General features: G+C 46.4%; 1 protein-coding gene across 3 annotated transcripts; it reads left to right on the top strand.

The window, feature by feature from the left end:
* The first annotated feature begins 149 nt into the window (after positions 1–149).
* On the top strand, positions 150–22,952 carry ANP32A (acidic nuclear phosphoprotein 32 family member A). 3 transcript variants are annotated; one of them, XM_013300810.3, is made up of 8 exons: positions 150–281; positions 16,007–16,156; positions 16,307–16,429; positions 17,932–18,130; positions 18,337–18,435; positions 20,012–20,109; positions 21,253–21,313; positions 21,516–22,952. In XM_013300810.3, exons 1-8 carry the CDS (start codon positions 228–230, stop codon positions 21,575–21,577), a joined length of 846 nt encoding a protein of 281 aa, XP_013156264.1. In that variant the 5' UTR covers positions 150–227; the 3' UTR covers positions 21,578–22,952. The 3 variants fall into 3 exon arrangements, with proteins under 3 accessions (XP_013156264.1, XP_055672474.1, XP_027645281.1); XM_055816499.1 differs by lacking the exon at positions 150–281 and adding an exon at positions 1,910–2,148; XM_027789480.2 differs by lacking the exon at positions 150–281 and adding an exon at positions 11,291–11,781.
* The last annotated feature ends 332 nt before the right edge of the window (positions 22,953–23,284 follow it).

Raw genomic sequence — 23,284 nt, 5'->3', positions numbered from 1 at the left:
CGGCGCCGCGGTTGGCGGGGACGGACGTCAGTCAGGCCGGAGCCCCCGGGAGCGCCCGCCTCCGCAGTTATCAGGTTAGTGTTCGCCGCGGTGCTGGGGCTCGGGATTCCGAGCGGAGCTGGTTGAGCCCTCAAAGTCCCTCACCGCGCTGGCTTTGGGGGGGTCTCCATCGGTGTCACTGCACGAGCGGAGCCGGCGACAGCGAGCGACTCCCACCAGCCACGGACATGGACATGAATAGAAGGATCCACTTAGAGCTGCGGAACAGGACGCCCTCAGATGTAAGCAATGCAAAATAATAATCATAATAATAATAAAAATCCATCCCACATTATTTTTTTGGGGGGGGGGGGGGGGCGGGGGGGTGCATCCCAGCCCCGCGGGGGGAGCGGCGGCGGCGGTGGGGCCGCTGCTGCCCTTGAGGTGCCTACCTGTGTGTGTGTGTGGCCGTGCACCCCAATTTGGGGGTGCCCGAAGGCGCACGCGTTATGGTCTAGGGGGAAACTAGAGGCTGCTCCTGAGTCTGCCGGTGTGCGATGCCTTCGAGGGGGCTCGCCGTGCATTAAATAAAAATAAGTTGGTGCTCCTCTCTCAGCGTGTTTAGTTCGCAAATATTTGTACTGGGTGCTGGGCAGGGAGAGGCAGACAGGGACTGCGAGTGAGTTGCAAATGGTTTAGTTTAAAGTGCGTCTTCATTTCTTTGCAGTGATCAGGCAAGAGAGACTGGGGAGCCATATTTGTAACTTTGTAGTCCTCATGAACGCGCCCTTTCTCTCTCTCTCCCTCTCTCCAGATGCTGAGAAGATAAAAGAAAAGAATTTTAAACCAATGCTTAGCGTTTTTGGCGATCGGGTATCGCCGCCGGTAGCGCGAGCGTTGAATAAAAAAAATATTGCAAGAAATAAACGCACTCTCCACCCCCTCCATCCCCACACACGCACAAAAAGGCTGGATGTGTGCGTGTGCGTGTTTTTCTCTCCCCCCCCCTCCCCTTTCCTTCCCCCGGGGCCGGACTTCAGGTTGTTGTTCCGCGTCTCGCGGAATAAACGAGAGAGAGAAAAAAAACTTTGTCAGGACGAGGGTGGAAAAAAAAAAAAGGGGGGGGGGGGGGGAGAGAGAGGAAAAAAAAAAAAAAAAGACCACCCCAACAGAGTCGGCAGCGGGGGGGGTGCCCGGAGGCAGGCGGGGCCCTGAGCCCGCTCCGGCGGGGCGCGAACCCGGGGCTCGGGGAGGCTGAGGGCAGCGGCGGGGAAGCCCCCTCCCCTCCCCGCCCCGCCGGCCCCCGCCAGGCCCTTGCATAATGGCCGGGAGGGCGAGGTGCGCCCCGGCCCCGCGGAAGACGAACGGGAAGGGGAAGAAGGGGCGAACGTACCTCTCTGGGGGGAGGGCGGAGGCAAGGCGGCGGGACGCGGCCCCGCGGCTTTTCGGTGGCCAAGCGCGGTGTCCGAGGGACAAAGGCGGGCAGGTCGATGGAACCTGCTCTTTAAAGTTTAAAAACTCCTGGGCGAGGAGGAGGAGGAGGACGGGGGGGTGCGGGGGGAGGAGAGCTCCCGCCACCGCCGCGGCACACGCCGCCGGCCCCGGCGGGCGGTGAGGCGCGGCCCGGCCCGGCGCAGAGAGGCCCGCGGGGGGCTCATTGTGCGGGCGCGGGGGGCACAATGAGGCGAGCGGGGCCGGCCGGCTCGGCCCCCCCCCCGCCCCGCCGGGCCGCTCCCGGCCCCGCGCTGGCAACGCCACACCGCAAGTAGGACGCGGCGCCATGTTTTTTTCCTCTCTCCCCCCCCCCCCTCCCCCTTCCTCCTCTTCCTCCTCCTCCTCCTCCTCAGCTGCGGCGGAGGGAACGGCTGGCGGCCCTGCCCGCCCCACCGGGCCGTGAGGGGAGCCCCGCCGGCCCGGCCCGCCCGCCGCCGGCTCCCGCTGTGGCGGGCCGGGGGTAGCGGCGGTGTGGGGAAGTGCGCCATGAGGCGTTGGCGGAGGGGGGGCCTTCCCGCCGGCACTGCGGCTGCGGCGGCGGGGCCGGGCGGCGGCGGCGGAGGGGCGCCCGGGCGCCCTCTCCGACATGACTGCCAGCCGCCGGGGCTGCCATTTTGTCGCCGAGCGCGGGGCGGGAGGAGGCTTGTGGCGACCGCAGCGGGACGAGCCAGGAGGGTAAAAAGGCGCCGTCGTCCTTCTGCCCCCCCCCCCCCCCCCTTTTATTATTACTTTTAGTCATTATTTTTTATTTAACCCTACGGGTGCCGCTGCGGGGCAGGGGAGGCCGCCCCCCCCCGCCCCCGGCCCACCCCAGGGAGCGGGCCCCGCCGCCGCGCCCGCCCGGGGCAGCGGGGCCGGGCCGGGGTCCCCGCGGCGGCGGGAGGAGCTGGCCGCCCCCGGGCAGCACGCCTTCCTGGGCAGGGCCCGGCGGGAAGGTAGGTCTCTGCTTTTGGGGCTCCTTTTATTTTTAAGTAATTTTTTTTTTGTGTGTGTGTGTGTGTCCCCTTAGTTTTGCTCGATTTGCCCCTCGCTCTGCTGCTGGAGGTTCACTCACCATTTTAAACACAGACCTACGGTTTAAAGACCTGATCCAGCATGTTTTAGGTATAAACTGGTGGTGTGGGGTTTTTTTTTCCTTCCATGCTTGGGTTTTGTTCCGGTTTTGCTCTGTTCTAGCTTATGCCGGAGAAAGTTGAGAGAGATGTGATGGGGTGGGGGTTCACTGTTCCTCAGCAACTCGAAATCTGCAGCAGTTCAAAGTAAAACAAAGCTGCTTTAACCTGTCGCTTTTTCTTTTTACCTGCTAGCCTTTGACTCTGTCAGTGAGTTAAGTGCATCAGTCCTCCCAAGGTAGCGAAGGCAATCGCCTCCGTTACAAAGCCAGATCTTCCTGGCTTCCGACGAAGCGGGATAGAGATGCCATTTGGGAATGCTGCTCTGCTTAGAGTCCGCTTTGTAAAGACGTTGATGACAGATGTGCACATGTGCGTTTGTGTCGTGGAGAATTAAGCGTGTGGTTTGAAGTCTGTTTCTCTGAAATGCCTGTTAAAATAAAATTTAGCTGAATCCAGGTAGCGCTTCAGATAAAACACTTGGAACTGACGTTTAGAAGCAGTTCTCATGCCAGTGTCATTTATTTACAGCTTTTAGTAAGTCTTTGGCCACAAAGGGGATGGTTCCGTGAGTTGTTTCCATTAGTCCCTGCTTTGATAGGTAGGCAGTGTTTGTCCTCCTGGGGGGGGGGGGGGGGGGGGATTGTTATTTTCAAACTTCTAAGTGTCATGTAAATAAATCTTGGTGAAAATAACTGTGAATATACTTGTTTGGGAGCTTCTGCCCAGTATGTACTTAAGTTTTGTGGTACATCTTACATTTACTATATCCTGTTGCCAGAGCCTACAGGATCAAAACTTTGTAAATCAGAGTTAGATAGTAGGATGTTGATAAGGTGTTGTGGTTCTTTCTGAGCCTATATTAATATTTTATATTTTGATCTGCTTAATACAGTCCTTCAGTAGAAGGCCATGTGCTACTGTGCAGCTGAGCTAGCTACTTTGAGCTGTTAAGTCATATAATCCTGTAAGGTAACATGTTGACTAATAATGCATAATGCAAATGTCCTGAAGTGGATTGTATAGGAGCCATCTCTTCCTTTCCTTCCTCAGCCTCTCTTATTTTGTTGGTTTTGGTTTTTGGTTTGGTTTGGGTTTTAATTCAGTCCATTTTTATATGAATCCAGTGTTGGTGAGAGGTCTGGGGTTTTGGTGCTTGAAATCTGTTTTATCTGTGGGTTGTACAGCCAGAGTTGAGCTTGCATATCTACTTTCTGCCCAGATATTTCAACTTTTATCCCATTGCATTTATTGGTCACTCATAGTAATGCACTGGCTGTAGCCTGTGTCACTTTGCTTATCTTACCGACATGGTTTTCTACTATAATTAACTGCCTGCTAGAAATGGGCCAGGTGCAATTATTTCACGTGGGTTTCCTCCAGAACCATCAGCTGGTAGTGGTGTAACTGCTGACCTCGCAGAGGGCTGCTCACCTGGGCACATTTATGGGCATTCTTGTTCATTCCCATCGTAAACTCTATTAGTAAAATGCAAAGACTGTGAAACAGGTTCAGTACTAAGGCTGTGAGCCAAGTGACACGGAGGTAGGTTTTTGAAATCATGCACAAGACTCATCTCTGCTTTACAGCTGCCACTCCGGTTCATTTAGTCTGAGGATTTAGTCCTTTATCAGCTCAAAATTATGACAGTGATAAAATACTGACTGTAACATTGAATATTTCTCACCGTTCTTCTGGCTTTCTTTGTGTTGTAAAACTTATTTGACAGTCTGATTTCTCTTTGGTTTTCTGTGGATTTTTAACACTGAAGGGAAATGTGGTATAAGCATGTATACAGTCTTCTTTCGAATGAAGAATATTAAAAAAAAAAAAGGCGCTTTTCATCCAGCTAGTTCCTTGTTGTGATACTTGCAAGAAGAGTAAAGAGTTTAAAGTGACGCAGGTCATTTCAAAGACCTGTGTTTAAAAAAGTATTTTGGTCTTGCATGTGGGTGCAGATACATACTTTTTTACTTTCCCCAGTCTGAACAACCTCAAAATGGGAAGGGGATGTGCTCCTAGGTTTGAAACACAGTGGAATAGGATTGTGTGTGGGGCAGCATGAGGCCAGCACATACGAACTCTGTGCGGCGTGTGCAGGGTATTGTGGAATTTTGCAGACTTGTATCGCTTAACCACTTACGTAGCTGACAGCAGGGTGTAAGTGTACGAAGAAACAGCTGTCTTTTTTGCAAACTTCTCAGGTTTGTGTAACAGCTAGTTTTCATGGCTCTGAATTTCCAGATGCAAAACCTGGTAAATGAGTGTTCTGTGGGATGGATGGCTGCTCATCTTGGAGGAACTGCAGCCCTAAAAAATCAGGCTGGAGAATGGGTGTGATGTGTGAGCTGTCCTCACTCAAATTTAGACTTGTTTCGAAGCTGACTACTGGGCTGACCAGGAAAGTGTTTGGCAAATTCTCTTCTCTTAACCTGGACCAAGTTTTAAGCATATGAAAGGAGCTACACATGTAAAACTGAAAAACACTGGTATACAGATCTAAAACGTTGCCTAACTTTCCTGTTTCTCAGTGATGCTGCTAGAAAGTAACAATGGTAGATTTTTATTTTTTTTTAACCTGCGACTCTTCAGGAATTCCCTTTTGACAAGCAATATGTAAAGTGCAGTCACACTTACAAAACTTTCTGTATGATTCAGGTTGTGTGTCCAAGTACAAGCTTGATAAAACACATTAAGAGAAATAGCTGGGGTTTAGTTGATGTAATTGTGTTGTAGTCCGTCAAGAAACACATCTGAAGAAACAAAGGATCTTGTCCTGCCCACTAAATGAAACAAGTTGTTGAAACAATGAAAAAATAAAATGCTTCTTAGTACAAACCTCCTAGGGTTAAGCCTAGCTGTTATAATCCATCCTTGCCACAGGATTTGTGTGCTATGTATCAATAAATAGAACATACCTTTCTGCTGTAAACGTATGGCAAAAACTCCTGACTGTTTCAAGGTACCACTAATCTCTTGCAGAGATTTAGGACTTTTAAAACATTTTGTCTTTTGCTGTATTTAAAATACCACTTTATCTATGAGAGTGATGCATCTTTAAATGTACCATTGAATGGTGGCACAAATATCAGTGGTTGTTTTCTTCAATATTTACATCCCGTAAGGTTAATGTTTACTTGATTCTTCCATTTCATTCATTCTGTGGATTACTCCCCCCATCCTCCTGCCACAAAGGTATATGTCTTGGTAAGTTGGAGAAGCTTGAAAATTAAGTACCAGACCCACGAAACATGTGGGTGCTATGTTTTGGATGCGTTTAGAGTGAATTAACAGTAAGGGAAGGTTACAGGAGTAGTTCTGGTTTGCCCACCAGGATCCTGGCACCTCTGGGATCCCAGCGCTGTGGCAGGGAAGGAGCAGGACTTGCCCCTGGTGCTGTGAAGGGAGGAAAGGAGGAAGGGAGGTCCTCTCCTTGCCACCCGCTGAGACAGGCTTGCCATTTGTGGAGCGCGTGATGGCTTTCAGCAGTCTTGATTGACAAACAGTTCAGCTCGATGAACCAAACCCTCTGTGTCTGCAGCGAGGTACAAGTCTCGGGTGGGAATAGAGAGCAGTGATGTTTTTGTTGTGCTTTGGAGTGATGGACACTTCTCAGCTATTTATGTGACACTACTGGACTTGTTCTGCATATGATTTTTTCCTGTATCCTCTCCTGCTCTGCTATCCTTCAGACAAAACAGCTAGTAAATACACAGCCTGTAAAATTTACTAGGTTGCTAAAATCAGTCCCAAAGCCCTTGCATATGTAAGCATGACCTTTGAAATACTTCCAAAAAGAAAAAAAAAAAAAAGCCTGAGTGGTTTGCCTTTACGCCACTGTGTAAAAGTTGTGCTCTCTATTGGAGCACTCATTTGTCCATTGACTTGGTCTATTGAACAGTTTCCCTTCAAAGCCATAAAAAAAGCTAGGAAAAGCTTATCTTTTGCAAGTAAGATTTGCCAGTGCATTCTATAGCAGCTGACATCTTCAGAGACTGCTTTCCATATTAAATATGCAGCTCTTAAAATTAGTCTTCATTTAAATGCAGTGTTTCTTTTTTATGTATGTCTCTACATCAGTCCTTTGTTGCTGAGGGCAATTCAGAGTACGTGCAACTGAACAAACTAAGCGGTTCAGCTAAATGCTTAAACTTTCTAACTGCAAAATTTTTAAATTAAAGGTGCAATGCAATCTCCTGTTTTGCTTCTGTTTTATTTAATAATAGCTGGCAGTGAATGAAAAGCACTTTGAATGTGGTATGAGGCACTCTGTTTCTCAAACAGAGAGAAAGCAAGACGTGGAGCTGAAGTGACCCATGCAGTGTCACCCACCCCAGCCAGGACAAGAGCCAAGTGCTCTGCAGTGGACGATACCCTCTGTGGAAAAGAGGGAAGCAAGCAATGTTAATGTGAATATTAGAAAAGCATTTAATGCAAAGATCAAGCAATTTAATTGTGTATTTGAAACAGCCTGTCTAAAGAAATATTTGGAGTTTTTACGGAGTTACCATGCTAACAGGGGAAACAAACCCAAAAACCGGCTCTATGCTTTTGAATGAAACAGCTTTCCATGTCACTAGAGTGTGTTCTTGATTTATTAATTAGTGTGTTGCTTGTGCATATGGCTATACTGACCCTTGTAAATGTGTGGTAGTATATTTATGTGACTCATGGGGTTTCTTTGTTGGGGGGGGTTGTTTTTTTGAGAAAGGCAATGGCAGATTATTATTTCTGGAAGTTTTTTAGTACTGGAGGTGCCTCATAATTAGATAGCAGTGTAAGAAGTAGTCGGAATTGCCAAGTCTCTTCTGCCACTTATGTGTTTCACTTGGACCTTTAGTTACTCAGAGAACAGAGCAAAGGAACATGAAATTAGTTGGAGCCATATGTATTGCTCTCAGGGTTTATAGCTATGCTATGTAAAATATTGAGGGTAAAAAAAAGTAAATGTATTGATACTGAGCCAGATTTTTTTTCTGAACTGTGCAAGCCGCCTTAAGCCGTCTCTGAACACAGAGCAGCTTTGATTTAAAAAAAACCAACACACATAACAACAACCAAACAAATAAAACAACAAAAATTTCCCGTCTCTCCTCCCCTGCTCCCTTTCCCTTTGCCAGGGTTGAAGTGATAAAGGGCCCACTCCATGCATGCAGAGTGGCCAGCAAACAGAGGGCGCGAAGTGTGCTTATCCTTGGGAGAATGAAGTGAAACAGAAGCCCAGCTTGAGGGGAGTTTGAAAGGTGTCTTTAAACTCCTATTTTACTGCATCACATTAAACTTGGGTACAGCAATGTAACAAGCTGCTTGAGTCTGGACTGTGACAGATGTGCACAGAGGTGCCCATGTTGTCACTGGATTGCTTTTGGTCCCTATACAAATGTTTTCATGCAGTTCCTTGGTTGTACCCTCGAGTGGAGTAAGTCTGAGTTTCTTTATCATGTGACTGTTGGATCAACTACATTAAATACAAAGCGCTTGCTAGGGTATAGTTTACAAACACAGAGTAAACCTGTATGAGAACCATGTCATTATAGTTCAAAGACGGTGGTATTAGGATCTGTGCACACACACGTGTATTGGTGCTGGTAGTGAAAAATACAAGAGGCACCAAAACTATATCGACATGGTGCTGGAAGTTCAGTTTTGGGCTTCTGAAACCTTCCGCTGATGCATTTAAAAGCGTTGGTGGGAGTTTCTGAGAAAGAGATGCAGAAGAATGAAAGTTTGGTGGGGTTGCATCATTTTGAAAACCCCTAGTTGAATTTTGAGGTCAGGCAGTAGTTTCATGTGACCGTGTTGCAAGAAGAGTTCCAGCTTGGCTGAGTGAGTATAAAATAGGCAAAACAGCTAGCAATGGAGCGGGTTGCCGTTGAACCAGGTTGCACTGAAAGCTGTTTTTTTTTTTTTCAGCAGTTGTGGGTTGCAGTGGAAGGGGCCAGTTGCAGAGTGCTGGTGGAAGGGCCACCTGTGTTGGGGTGTGGGGAAATCCTGTAACCTTCAGCCTGAACTGCTTTGAAGTCCTGACAGACACCTGCCGTTCAGCTGTGGTGAGGCTCTGTGCTTGTACCTGCTGTCTGTAATGCTGGTAACGGAGCACTGCTCAAAATTACAAGGTATATGCGTTAATCCCAGCCAGTCCCTTCTCAGCCGTCGGTCACTGCCTCTGCTAATACAGCTCTCAAGTATGGGTGCTAGATACCTTGCCCATATCTCAAGGGAAATGATTTGTGTTATGTGGCCATTTTTTGTATAGCGCTTCTCCCTGCCCCGGGATTTGCAGATTCTTTGCCCAATGTGGTAATGGCCAGAGCCTGTGCAAGGTAAATGGCTGTTGGCTGACTAGTTAAGACAAGTACTGCAAATGAGTTAGATCTATTTATTTCATCTCAGATACTTAAAATAAAGCCTCGAAGGGATATATCAAAATCCAGAATCACGTTTGTTTGGTAAGGAAAAAAACTTTCCTGCCGTCACCTGCAGTTGGTGCCTTTATTCTGCTTTGCTTTTTACTGTATCTTGGGGGGAGGAAGAAGATATCAATGCTCTTGAAATTTTCCCTTCCCTGTTAAATTTAATTCTGTTTGTGGCTAGGTCCTCATCCCTGAACATCTCTACTGGGCAGTGCTGAGCTGCCCAGAAGGAGCAGCAGAGGATTGCTCCGCTGAAGGGGAATCCCCCATGGCACCAAGCCAGCGTAGTCAATGCCACAGCACCTGCCTTCCTCCCCTCCCCTGCCTGTGGGCAGCATGCCAGAGGTAGGAGGGGGTACAGCCTGAATGGACAGCGCTCTGGCAAGCCTGGAAAGGCTGAAGAGCTCTTGAGGTCCGTCTTAATTGATCTACAGCAGCCCAGCAGCTGCTCTAATTGGGGCTAGAGATAATTCTGCACTCCTCTTTCCATTGCTGTTTTCCACCAGGAGCTGAACTTCGCATAGCCTGGCTTTGCTCTGTGTTTATAGCACAGGGGGCTGTAACACAGCTGAAGATGTGTCTTGGATGCAAGGTCGCAAATGGCATGTGGTGCTATCCTTTTTTTAAAAAAAAAAAAAATAAAATGGAGTTCTTCAAGTTGTTTACATTTTGGTGATCAACCTAGAGTAGAAAATTGCATCATGTCTTCGAGCCTTTGGAGCAGCTTTGTTAGCCCAAGGTATTAAGTAGGCTGTTCGTTCAAGCATCTTTTGGCCTAGGCACATTCCAGATAGTATCTGAAATGGAAGTTCATGCAACATTTATCTCCTCCAGTAGTAACTTTGGAGGAAGCTTGTAATGTGAGCATGGAGAACATCATATCCTCACCATCACGGTGGAGCTAAGCATGAATGATGGGCTCCCTCAAGACTTGGGCATTATCTTGAGCCTTGTCAAAGCCATGTCTTCCCCAACAAATGAGAACATGGTGACTGTGGAGGAGGGCTGGCTTCTCTTAAACTTTGCACAAGTTGAGTGGAATAGAAATGTATCGTGACCCATTTCTGCTCAAGGATCCCCAAATCTGCATGCCTATGGATCTAGAATCAATACAAGAACTAGGAGGACACAGGTCTTGACAGTCTGGTTACAGTAGACAGCAACAGTTGTTCTTTCCTGTGGAGTGATGCAGGGCTTTGTATGGACTTTCGAGACCAAAAATCTCCCAAAGACAGAAACCCAAGTGTCTTCAAGAATTGTTTGTGCGTCTGGGAGAGAATAAAACTGTCTCTGCTTTAAGAAGTAATTTCGACTTCACTTCCGCATACTACAACAGGCTTCCCTTGCTCTCCCTTCCCTTCTTCCCCTTTCCCACAGCTCTGCTCTCCTCCAAATGAGGTTTCCATTGAGTTAAGATGCATGTCTCTCCATGCTCCCCCAGATCATTTGGTTGGGAGCAGTGCAAGACAGAGTTAACACCCTCATTTTTACCTGCTTTTTTCAATAAAAATGCCACATCCTAGGATATTCCGGTCCTAGGGTACCATACACAATGTACACTTCAAAAGCATCTGGTTCTTTGTGCTGAAAATGAGATGTTGCAGCCTTTGCTGTTCCTGCTTGTAAAGACAGAAGAATGGTATTTATACATGTAAATTTGCCTTTTGTCTTTTTAAATTGTATTCGCAACTGTGTCCTTTTGTCACCTTGTTAAGCTTTCAATTACAGACTGGGATTTGGGCACCTAGTCCCAGTTAATGGATCTCCCTGCCCATGGGTTTTAGGCTTTCTGAAGTAGAGACTTTGGCCTTTCTATCTGTTACAATGGAAATGTAGATGAAGGTTAAGGTGGTAACATGTGTGGCTTAATAGTTGCTTGTGTGTAATACATTCTGTTGGCTGTGTATGTGTTGGTAACTCAAGAGCAGGGTCCGTTCCAGTGAGGCAGCCTGCACTGGGAACGGGAGGCAGGAGGAGGTCTGCTAGGTACTGTGCACAGCAGGCAGGTCCCAGATGTCACTTTTGAGGACTCCCAGGAAATCTGGTGGCTGCTGGCACATGGCTGCCAGTACTTACCCTAGGAATAGGTTAGAGTCTCACAGTAGACCCCATGGCTATATTAAGGGTGTTGTATATGCAGTTGGGAACACAGCTTAATGTAGTAACCATACTAGGAAACAGATAAGAGTCCCTGGTTATCAAGCAGGCAGTAATGTAGTGTGATGTCATGAATCATGTAGAGATGCAGGGGATGCTGTAATCCACGGTTAACTGTGTAGCATGCGTTAACAGAGATGTGATGTCATGTGCTGAAAGCGTCTGGGACTATCAGAAATAGAAACTGAGATGGCCACAGGAGAACAGGTCCGAGGGGCATGGCCTGAAGAGTTTCTTGGAGAAGCAGCAATCTCTACTTGCTTATGTGTGACTGCTGAAACGTGAGGACTGATAGCAGCAAACCATGGAGCAACGCTCAAGCAGAAGTACACAGACAACCAGGAAGCACCTGCTTGAGCAGATGGCACCTGCTGAACGGGGGAGAGGGGCAGCAGAGCCTTGAGCCACCCCAGGAATGCAGAGGACAAGGCAGAACAGCAGGCTGGGCAAGAAACGCTTGGCAGTTGGAGCCGTATGATGTGTAATATCCCTACCCAAGCACCTGGCGGTGTCTTATCGTAAATGCTATCGGAGACGTGGGTATGTACTATAGGAACCAGCCTAGCCACCTGTGTGTTAGGTTTTCTGCTAGACGTTTACCTGCGGGTGCCACCTTAGCTGTTCAGGTGAGTATTGCGGGGTCATTTGTGGTGGTTGGTTATCTGTGCTATGTTGTTCGTCCACTGTTTCTCGCTATGTAGCAGGTTTTTGGGAAGGTAAGTATGGGTCATGCGGTTTGTCTTGTACTTTTATTAGTACTTACTCCAGTTAGTGCTTTGATTTGTTTATGCATTGTGGCATAGACAGCGATAAGGTTAACAATATACAACTTCTGCAAGTTGTGTCTTCTTGTCTTTGATGCAGTGAAACACAAATTAGCTGAGGGCGCTTTCTCCCTTAGCCTCTCTGCAAATGTGTTTGGATTGTCCCCCCTAATTCTCACTGCTCACCTGTGTGTCTGTAGTATTACAGAGACTGCAGCGTGATACAACTAGATTGGTTCAGACCAGCTTGAGGCCTGCTCATCTCGTTCAGGTGTGTAACAAGACTCAGAAAAGGGTGCTTGCCCGGGCTACCTGCATCAGGCAAAGGTTTATTCTGTGTTTTAGTGACAGAAGATGAGGGAAGAAATGTAAAAACCGTAGTCTTGCTGTGTGTTTTCAGGGAAGTTCAGTAGATGTTTGGAGAGTGATTCAGGAGCTCAAATTTTCCTTAAGATTACAAAGACTTCTGAAAAACAAACAGGGAATAGGTTTTTAGCCCTTCTGTCATATGTCTGTGGTAGTGAGCTGTTTTAGATGGAATGTAGCTTTACTAAGGTCACCTTTCCGCTTCTCCCTCTCAGTATACTGACACAGTTATGTGCTTACTAACTGTCAGGGTTGTAGTATGCCTGGATGAGGCCCAACATCTCACAAGGGGACTAAGATTTGAGAAGAGACCTCTGTGCAGCAGCCGGCTAGCTGGAAAAGTGCCCCATTAACAACCCCGAGGGGCCTTGGGGAGCAATGCCCTCGCCCAGGGGGGATGGCGTTGCCTCTCTGGTTAACTGCAAAATAGCAGCTTCTTAAGGAGGAGATGGCAAGTCAGAGTGGAAGGGGAGGAGAGTGGGATGCGGGGTGGACAAGACTGCAGGCTGAGGCTATGGGCAAATAGCTGCAGGTGATTTTAATACTTACCAAAACTGACTAAGCTGGTGGTAGTTTCTGCTGGTTGTACTGTATGCAGGAGAACTGGGTACAACAGCAGCAGTGAGCGTGCACGTGGCAGTGAAATTGGGAGAAGCCCTACAAGCCCAGTTCATCCTTGTTTTGCACGTGTGTATTTTCTATGGGATTCTAAAACCTCTAAGAGCATAAAGCCATCTTAATTTTGAATTGAATTTTATTTTGTGCAGTCACATTCTTTCAGAAGCAATCCAGTGCATTAATATACCTCTGACCACATAAGCACCAAAATTATGTTACTGCGGTTGCGCTTGTGGGGCATTAGGAGTCTGTGCTCTGCTGTTTCTTATATGAGCTCCTCAGTTCGACCAAGCTTTCTACCACTTGCAAACCTGGTTGGTTTTATTCCATGAGAGCTTCCCCATGGACTTGTTTTGACTGTACCTTTGCCCAGTATCTCTGTACTGGGCACAGCAAAGAAGAGTTCTGTATCAAAGTTTTCTGCAAAGCGGAGAGGAATCGGCAGTCTTGCCCTAAAAAGAGCAAACTAAAAGTAGAAGCCAGTTGGCTCTTCTGCTGCCGTATTAAAGTATTTTTCTTCTGCATCCAGTGATATTTCTAGCTCCTGTCAAATCTCTTCTCTACCCCTGAGGAAGCTTTGTCCAGTTCTCTGTTTGCTGCTTCTCCACCCTGCCCATGGGGAGGATGAAGGGATGGATGTCCCAACTCCTGGGGCAAAGGCAGATGCCGTTTCTTTCTCAGTGTGAGGTTTAGGTGCTGCTTCACTCTGTGCCTTTGGTCTGTCTGCTGCATAGCTTGGAGCCAGAGCTGACTCCCAAGTGCTGGCTGCTGCGGCTGTGAGCATTTTCCCTCCCTGAAAACTCCCTCCCGCCTTGCTTCATCTTCCTTCGTGTGCTCTTGCAAACTTCCTTTGCAAAGAGAATAAGGCAAAAAAAAAAAAAAACCCCAAGAACAAACCAACCCATGCTCTGCAAAGCGCTAGCTCCCCAGCATGGGGAGATCAGCCCCTTTCTGCAGAGGTGGCATCGTGGTGCAGCCATGCTCCTCTGCCCTCCTCGCCCTGAGACGTGTCCCTAGGTGGATGCTCAGATGAACCACCTCGCTGGCCAAGGGAGATAACGGGGAGGCAGGGGCCTCGTGCGCTGCTGGGGAAGGACACAGATAATGGGGAGATGTAGCTGCTATACATTCCGGGCTTAGGGTGGAGCTTTTTTTATTTTACTTCTTTCGTCTCCCCCCCTCCCCCTCCTTTTTTTTAGGGGTGGGGCGGGAACTCGTCTCTGTGTGTGTCTGTGTGTGTGTGAAGCAGATGACTGAGAAAAGTGTGTGTTTGTCCCCATATTGATCTCACTGGAGGTTCCTGATACTCAAGATACTGGTACAGTAAGAAGATAAGCATGTTTGCCTTTAAAATGGCTTTCTTGCTGTCTAAATTTCAAAGCAAAGAGGATTTTTCTGTAGTTAGTTTTTGGGGTTTTGCTTCCTTCTGCCCACCCCCCAGTGGAATAGATATATGTGGGATCAGGAGCATTTCACTCTGGTTTCTTCTGACTAGCCTCAAATTCTTCTGGAAGACTTTTGTGTAGTCATTCCCTATCATAATTCTTCTAGGAAAATTGTAGAGTCTTGGAAAATGTATTTCCTGTCTAACGCTGATCCTCCTACTCTCAATGAATCACTTGTACTCTCGTGTTGCTTTGGGCTGACTTCCCTATTGACTTCAGTGCCTGGGATTTAATTAGAAATCTAGGGATGTTATTTGGAGCTATAAAGCTACATAGGATTCTTCTCTGTGCAGCAGGATTACAGTAATAAAAAAAATTAAGAAAATTAAATATTTGCATATTAACTGTCCTTGGTGTGAACTGAAGAGTTGCTTCGTGTTTCTGCATACACCATTCTTGCAGACTTCTTTTGATCCCATCCTCAGCGTAAAGCAGCACACCTTCCTTTTCCAAACCCCTGAAGAAACCTCATGCACAGGACAGGGTCTGCAGATGGATGGGTTTTCCTGGGTGTTTTTTAGGGGATAAATAACCCCCAGAAATTCTCTTGTTGGTGTGAAAATGTATGGATGTTCCCGGAATGGGTGGGCCCTTGCTGTGGGGTCACAGTCCTCAGTGGCAAAGCTTCCCCAGAGCATAGGAAAACTCGCGTTGGCTACTAAGGCACATGAATCCTCTAAGGCTGAGTTGGTTTTAGGGTGAAAAGGAGCAGTTTTATTCAGGGTGGGGCATATTTAAGGGCTCTTTTGTGTTGATGTGGTTGGTTTGTGTCCGTTGAAGATAGCACCAGCAAAAAGAGCCGTGCTCTGTTTAAAACCATCCACAAAACCCTGCAGGCTGTAACTTGCTGTACCCACCCGTGGGACTGCCCTGCTTTGGCTGTCAGGCAAGCCCTGTGCTGCTCAGGCCCATGGGGACATTATCTTTGCCTCTCTCCCTTCCAGCCTCCCTGCTGCAGCAGGACAAGGGAGATAAGGGGCACACTGCTGCAGCAGCAGCTGTGCTTGCTGAACCTCCCCTGCCAGCATCATCTGACACATCCCTTCTAATTCCCCAAGAATCCATGGATATCTTCCCCTAAAGTACTGTCATCAAGCTGCCCTAATGAGGAGGGATGAGGGTGGGCTCCAGCAAGACCCACTTCAGGATCACCAGTACCCTACTTTAGGTTTCAGGAGCATCTGAGCAGTGATCTCTCCATGCTTGAAAAGCTCAAATAATTTTTTGCACGCAGAAAGAACCTATTTTAACAGCTGATGGTACATTGTAATAGCACATGGGTTGTACGGAGTGTCAGAGTTGTAGGTTAGTTTAAAAATAGGTTGGTTTCCTATTTTTTAGAACACTTACTCGTTGCGTTTAAAAAAGATGATGCTATTTCTAAGAACCAAATTGGTTAAGCCAGGATTAATGTTTACACTGCTTATAGAACAACACAAAGGTAGCAGTTCAAGCAAAGCCAAATAATTTGTATTTCTGGGACACTGCTAACCGTAGCAGCAAAAGTAGGGATCAGATACTGAAAATAACCTATTGCATACTTGCCAGTTTACTGGAATACCTTTCATTTTTGCCTGATCTGTGTCATCCTTTGCTTGTGAGTGAAATCTTTATCCTCCATGCAGAACGTCTTACATTTTGCATTGTTCTCTTTCCAGGTTAAAGAACTCGTTCTTGACAACTGTAGGTCATATGACGGCAAAATCGAAGGCCTTACAGATGAGTTTGAAGAGCTGGAATTCTTGAGTACAATCAACGTAGGCTTAGCCTCAGTTGCAAACTTACCAAAGTTAAACAAACTTAAGAAGGTAAATAAAATGTCCTGTGTCATATCCCTCCCTCTTTGCTGTATGCCACATGTGTAAAATAGTTGTTTGTATAAAAACATAATTAGCTGACCAAACTGTCTTATGATATATGTTTGCACTAAAACCTCAAGATGTTTATGTGCCTTTTAGCTCGAGCTAAGCGACAACAGAATCTCAGGAGGACTGGAAGTGTTGGCAGAAAAGTGTCCAAACCTCATGCATCTAAATCTAAGCGGCAACAAAATAAAAGATCTCGGTACAATAGAACCTCTGGTAAGTTGATGCCGTACAGGGTGAAATCAACCCCTGTTTTGTGATGAGTGGAGGCATTATGGGCTTGGAAAGTCCGAAGGAACTTGCAGCGGAGTGGCTTTGCCACTTCTCAGCGGAGGGGTGCGAGGGGCCCAGCCCAGCGCCGGGCGTCGGGCAGCGCTGCCCCGGGCTGTGCCGGCAGCGTGAGCGGCTGCTTCCCTCTAGTGGCTGCTGCTCCGGGGCCGGGCTGCCCCACGGGCACTGCAGCCTTTCCACCCTGGCGTGGAATGCCAGTCTGTCCCCCAGATGCTCTTCCTGAGCTCGGTGTGGTTTCCCTGAAGCACTGGGTCTACAATCACCAGCCACCACTTCTGCCAGGGGCGTGGAGCGCGCTGGTGGTGGTAGGGGCCAGCTGCAGCACCGTGTGCTTCCATGCTGGGCTGGCTTGTGGCAGCTGTGCAGAGGTTGCTGAGCTTCCAACTGACTCCTGCTGGTTTCCGTTATCTCTCCTGCTCACGGCCATTATACTACTTATTTCAAGTGCTGAGGTCAAGTTTGTCCAGTGGTGGTTCCAAGAAGCATCCAAGTGACAGTTCTGGTAGTGCTGTTTTCTAGGTTTTGGTTTATGTGCCCTTTGCTCTTCAGAAATGAAGTTTTAGCTCATGCTTATTTCACAAATACTTCCTCTTAAGATGTCTAGAGGAGCGGTTCTCATCTTGGATCTCCTTTCCCCCAGCAGAAGGGGAAAGCAGAGCTCTTAAACGCATGTAGCAAACAGATGAGAGGGAGGATCGTAACTGCTCCCAGTTTCAGACTTACAGTTCTCTTGATGTCACCGTCACTCCACATGCTAAACTCCAGTAGGGAGGTACTTCATAAGACTTGATACAAATCCTCAACTGCTTGTGCTTTTATTGTTAGTACTTTAAAATGCCATGGGCAATGCAGACCAACTCATCCTCCTCAAAAAAAACAAAAAAGAAACAAAACCCAAAAAAATATTAAAACTGGGAATTTAATTCCTGTTCAGTTTCTATGCCTTTTTTCATTTTTCCAAATGCTATGGTAAAATCTGTTAAATTTTTAAAAATCTCTCTTAGCAAAATACATGTGTCCAAAGAATAGTCTGTTTCTTCTTCTACTGAAAGTAGTAGTTTAAATATACCTGACTGCTGACTCCAGGTATCTTGCATTGTGCTTTTGGGATAACTGACTGGACTACCATTTATTCTTAGCTTGCCCCCTCACAGCATGTATGATTTTGCACCATTGCCTCTTTCTAGACTTCAGTCTTCTACTTGTGAGATGCTGAACTTGATTTTCCACTCTCAGATACCAAAGCAGCAATGGCCAGGCATTGCAGATTTCTGTTCCACACCAATTTAGTAGGAAGAGACCAAAATGACCCTTTTGTCATGGGTAGCTCTTGACCACATTAACCCTGGCTGCTGTTGCATTCTCTGCTTTGTAGAGAATTATTGTAACACTGAACTTCAGAGATTTTTTTTTTTTTTCCTTTGCAGAAGAAGTTAGAAAACCTGAAGAGCCTAGATCTTTTCAATTGTGAGGTAACCAACTTGAATGATTATAGAGAAAACGTATTCAAGCTCCTCCCGCAACTCACATACCTCGATGGCTACGATCGGGATGACAAAGAAGCACCGGACTCTGATGCAGAGGGCTACGTGGAGGGCTTAGATGACGAGGAGGAAGATGAAGATGGTATGTGAATTATGCTACTTAGTGTACGTAAGTTAAAAGATCGATATGCTGCCTAGTACATTTTGCTTCCAGCTCTGACTTGTTGGCAAGAGAAGGGTGTTCTCAGCAGCTCCTTCCTGACTGATGTAAAGGAGAAGTACCTCAGTGTCCTCTGAAGGAACGAGGGGAAAGGAGATGGGCAGGGCCTGAAAGAGCTACTTTCTCAGTCTTATCTCTAGTGAAAGATCGGGATGACAAAGAAGCACCGGACTCTGATGCAGAGGGCTACGTGGAGGGCTTAGACGACGAGGAGGAAGATGAAGACGGTATGTGAATTTGTGGTACTTGGTGTACGTTAAGTTGAAAGATTGATGTGCTGCGTGGTACGTTTTGCTTCCAGCTCTGGCTTGCTGGCAGAAGGGTGTCCTCAGCAGCTCCTTCCTGACCGATGTAAAGCAGAAAGATCCTGGTGCCCTCTGAAGGAACGAGGGGCGAGGAGATGGGCAGGGCCCGAAGGGGCTACTTTTTCAGTCTTCTGTCTAGTGAAAGGTGGGGAGTGAAAGGGTGGCAGAAGAAAGGGGCCAAGAGGAGGAGTAAGACACTGAAAGACTTCAGGGAACAGTACATGCCAGGGGGTGAGGACAGAAGGCAGAAATGGGTAAGAAAGGATGGTGTGCACACGCTGCAGTTTTCCAGGAACGGTACGGTCAGGACAGCATGGGCAGTTGTGTAGGGCCTGATGGAGAAGGGAGAGGTGGAGAGCCAGGTTGGGCATAGAAGAAAATAGCTGGGTCGAGGAATTAAGTGAGGGAGCCATGGCATTAACAGGAGTTTGTAGCTGCTCTGTGAGATCGAGAAGAACTAGTTGAGATCAGGCAGAAGAGAGGAGAGTGTACGTATTGAAGTCTGCCTAGAGCAAGCTCTGTGAAAGGCACTAACAAAGCAGCAAGCAACTTTTTAATGTTAGGAAAACACATGGTGGGTTCCATGTGCAGTAGGTGCGGTTCTGCCTTCCCCAGCAGACCGCCCTCGGAGGCATCAGTGTACCAGTTGGATGAGTATCTGGCTGAGTTTGGGGAATTTGCTAGACTCTTCAAACCCAGCTGCACAGCAAAAGCAGAATAGCTGGACTTGCACTTTTCCCTCGAGTGCTGAATGTGAGTGAGCTCTGGTGAGAGGGGCGAGTGCTGCAGCAGTGCCTGGAAGAGTGGTGCATTCAGCCAGCAGCACACAGGTTCAGCAGGGACAGGTTCTCATCAGAGCACAAGTCTGGGCCTGCATTCAAATGCATGAAAAAGCTCAAAAAAACCCATTCCTGCAGCATGGAAAACACTTTCTGGTTTGTTGCTTGGGCTAAGTTGCGTTTAATCTCTTTCCTCTCGTGAAAAAGAGATTGCAAAGCCATAAGATGGATGATGTGTGATCCTTTTGTATTGCTCTGGCAGTATATAAAGGCAAGGGGTGTCCCTTGGGGAGGGTTCCCCAAGGGGTTGGCTTGTAAAGTTCTGCTCCATCCCTGGTGGGAGCAGATGGACACTTGCAGATGAAGAGCTGCAAGCATCCTACGGGCTCAAAAATGCATATGAGTAGTGGGAACCGGAGCAGCTGAAGCTAAAGCACTCTCGAGGCTGCAGTGACTTACTGTCAAGGCCCCTGCAGCCCTAGAGCAGCTCAGAGCATGGGTGCAGCTGCCACACTACCCTGTCACTGGGTTAAAGAGGCACCGGACTGCATCTAGTAGCCCCGCCTAGCAGCTGGAGAACTGCCTTTAATACAGTACTGCCCTTGAGCAATGCTTTCAGTTTGCTCCTTGTGGCGATAGGAGGTCAGATCTCAGGTGGCCATGCTGAAAAAAAAGTAAACTTTAAATGTCTGAGTGGTTAATCTTGTTTGGCTGTACAGAAGAGGAGTATGATGATGATGCTCAGGTAGTAGAAGATGAAGAAGACGAGGAGGAAGAGGAGGAAGGAGAAGAGGAGGATGTGAGCGGAGAGGAAGAGGTAAGGATTTAGGCAGTTAATAATGGGTGTGGAGTGAACGTGCTGTAACTGGGAATAGTTCGGCAAGAAATGGACCAAATATTAGAGGCTTTTAGTACTTCAAGCATGTGCTTGCCTTTTTACTTGAGAAGCATCACAGTGGGGGGTAGCTTTGAGGCTTGCCTGTCTATGAGCCAGCTGCCATCTAGTGACCATTGACATGAAATCATTCTGTTTATTGGGCTGGTATCAAAACTACTATCAGGAATGTCTACAGACCTAATTTGTGGGTTCTTAGAAGGGCTGGGGTTACAGCCTTCCTCCAGACAAGAGAGTGGTATGTGAATTACTGACCCTGTGCTCTCAGGGCAAGGTTCCTCCTTGGGCATGTACCTTGTGGTTGTTCAGGATGCTGGAATTCTTAGCGTAGCCCAGCTTCTGTGTGTAGTTGTGCTGAGCCAGCTACAGTCTGGTGAGACTTTGCTGTTGGCAGAATCACTGGGATGGGGCTAAAATTTGACTGTAAGAGGTCGTGTTATCTGTCCTCTGGCCAAACAGTCTTAGATCCTTAACTGCCACTCCTGAATGGTCAGCCTCTTCTCAGATGGTCAGCCTCTTCTCAAAACTGGCAGCAGCTCCTCAGGCTCTGGAGATATCTGTTTGTGTTTTAACCCTGTCTGCCCCTAGACCCATAGAATCATTTAGGTTGGAAACAGACCTTTGAAATCATCAAGTCCAACCATTAACCCAGGACTGCCTAGTCCATCACTAAACCGTGCCCCTAAGCACTGCACCTACTCCTTCTACTGACCAGTCACCATGTTTTACTAAACTGGGGTCATCACAACAGAATTTGCAGCAGCGTGTCAGTGTGAAGTACAAAACCATTTTCTTGCTGAAGGCTTGAAGCTAGAAGTGGCTGCTATGATTGCTTGTGATTTTCTGCAATGAAACTTGGGCCAGAGTCCAGTTACACTGTACCAAAAAACCGCACTTATATAAGTGCGTGGGAAGTGTCTGCCTTTTTGTTTGGTTTTTGTTTAAGATGCTTCAAGGGCTTTCTCTCTGTTATAAAATGGTGTTGGATATTGCCAAATTGTGAAAGGTGCTGCACTGAAACTGACTTTTTTTAATCCTTTTTTTTTTTTTTTTTTTTAAATCCAGGAGGATGAAGAAGGCTACAACGATGGTGAGGTAGATGATGATGAAGATGAAGAAGAGCCCGGTATGGCAGCAATCCAGTTTTTGCTAGAGATAATAATACTTGCTTAAAAAAGTTACATTACCATTTTCTAAAAAGCAGGCTGTTTGTATGCCTGCTCTTTGATAGCAAGCCAGTAGCTAAAGTAGAAGCTTGTTGAACTTGTTCAACTTCTCAGCAGCATGAGGGAACACTCATATAATTCAAGTTGTGTTTTATTTTCTAGATGAAGAACGGGGACAGAAGAGAAAACGAGAACCTGAAGATGAAGGGGATGAAGATGACTAAACTGAATAACCTATTTTGAAAATTTCCTATTGTGATTTGACTGTTTTTACCCTGTATTTCCCCTCCCCACACCCCCAACCTTTTTTTTTTCTTTTTCTTTTTTTTTTCTTTTTTTTTTTTTTTTTCCTGATTGTAATGTTGCTGTGGGAACAAGAGGGAGAAGCAGACTGGGTGGGCAAGGGAATAAAATACTATTTTTACTGCCACTCCTCCTCCTATTCATTTTAAATTTTTTCTTTTTGTTCCCTCTCTTAGTCCCTGTAACTGCAATAGTAAGTATAAACCAAGTGGTAATTTGTTTCTTATTATCGGAGTGGATAGTTTGACATCTTTTTTAAAAAAAAAAAAAAAGACAAAAGAGTTTCAGATCAGTGGATGATACCCCAAATACACATACTTTGTTCTGAGACAGCTCAATAGCATTGGTTGTTGGGATTTTTCCACCACTGCCAGTCACTCAATACATCGTAAGCATTTTTTCGGGGGATGCTGCAAATTTGGGCAAGGCATCCTTCCACAGCAACAGGTGTGAGAATGGCATATTGATAAAGTGATTTCTTTGTTGCCTGTCCGTGAATGACTGCCATTTTCAGCCAATGCTTTCCCTGCTTTTGTAGGTACCTTTTATTTTGCTGTTTGTAAATAGTGACCAAATGTTTTTGTTGGTTTTTTTGGGGTGTTCCTTTGGATCTGGTTTGTGGGGTGAATTTGCAATCCCCGCCCCCCTCCCCTCCCTGCCCTGTGTGTTGTGTGTTTTCCTTTCTGTTTGTTTTTGGGGTTGTTTTTTGGTTTGGTTTTTTTTTTTTTTTTTTGGCTAGGGTATAGCCAATACACTGAAAATGGCAGGCATTTAAATATATATATAAATATATATAAAAAGTGTTCCTAATTCCTGAGTTACTAGTGAAATGAATTTGACAATTGTAATAAAAAAATGTTTCAACCCTTTTAAATAAGGTGTGTACTATTTTGGTCTGTAATATATAACACCTAGTCAATTTTAAGTGATGAGAAACTACTTCCACTTGTGCTATATACTTTGAAAATTTTTACAAACCTAAATACAGGAGGCAGTTCAGCATGTAGGGTAGGAGGTTTCTTTTCATACACTCAAGCACGAGATACTAATACAAAATTGTATTTTCTTACCTAGTGGAAGTCAGTAAAATGACTGAAAATGCCTAGTGAATGTACAGTTTTACTTTCATATCCCTCTTTAAAATAGCTTTAGAAGTGACTTGTATTTCCTAGTCAATATTTCATCTGTATAAATACATTTGCAATAGTTTTTTGTTTTTTTTTTCCCAGAAGAGCCAAACTTTTGAGTTTTATGTCTGTTTGTCATTGATGAATTTCAATAAATCTTTTTATACAATTTTTTCTGTGGCTTATTTGAGTAAAATGGGCCACTGGGAAGGAACTGCATACCTTTTTAAAAAGGCATTTACTAAGCTATTCTGGTAAATTCCCTGATATTTTTAGTAGCTTGATGATATGTTTTGCTCCATAAAAACTACTTGTAGACATGGTTGGGTGACACCAAGGGAGAGGTTGTGGCTTTAATGCAAATAATGGTATGCCATTTTTCTTTCAGAATGCCGGTTTCTTCTGTATTACCAGTATGATTGTTGCGGTAAAGCGTGTCCATGTGTGCTGTGTAACCCTGTCCCTATTTATCCAGACCTGGAGGAAAGTGTTCTTGATTTC

This window comes from Falco peregrinus, chromosome 1, assembly GCF_023634155.1.
Source record: "Falco peregrinus isolate bFalPer1 chromosome 1, bFalPer1.pri, whole genome shotgun sequence".
NCBI classification, from domain to species: Eukaryota; Metazoa; Chordata; class Aves; order Falconiformes; family Falconidae; genus Falco; species Falco peregrinus.
This window is presented reverse-complemented; position numbering and strand designations above follow the sequence as displayed.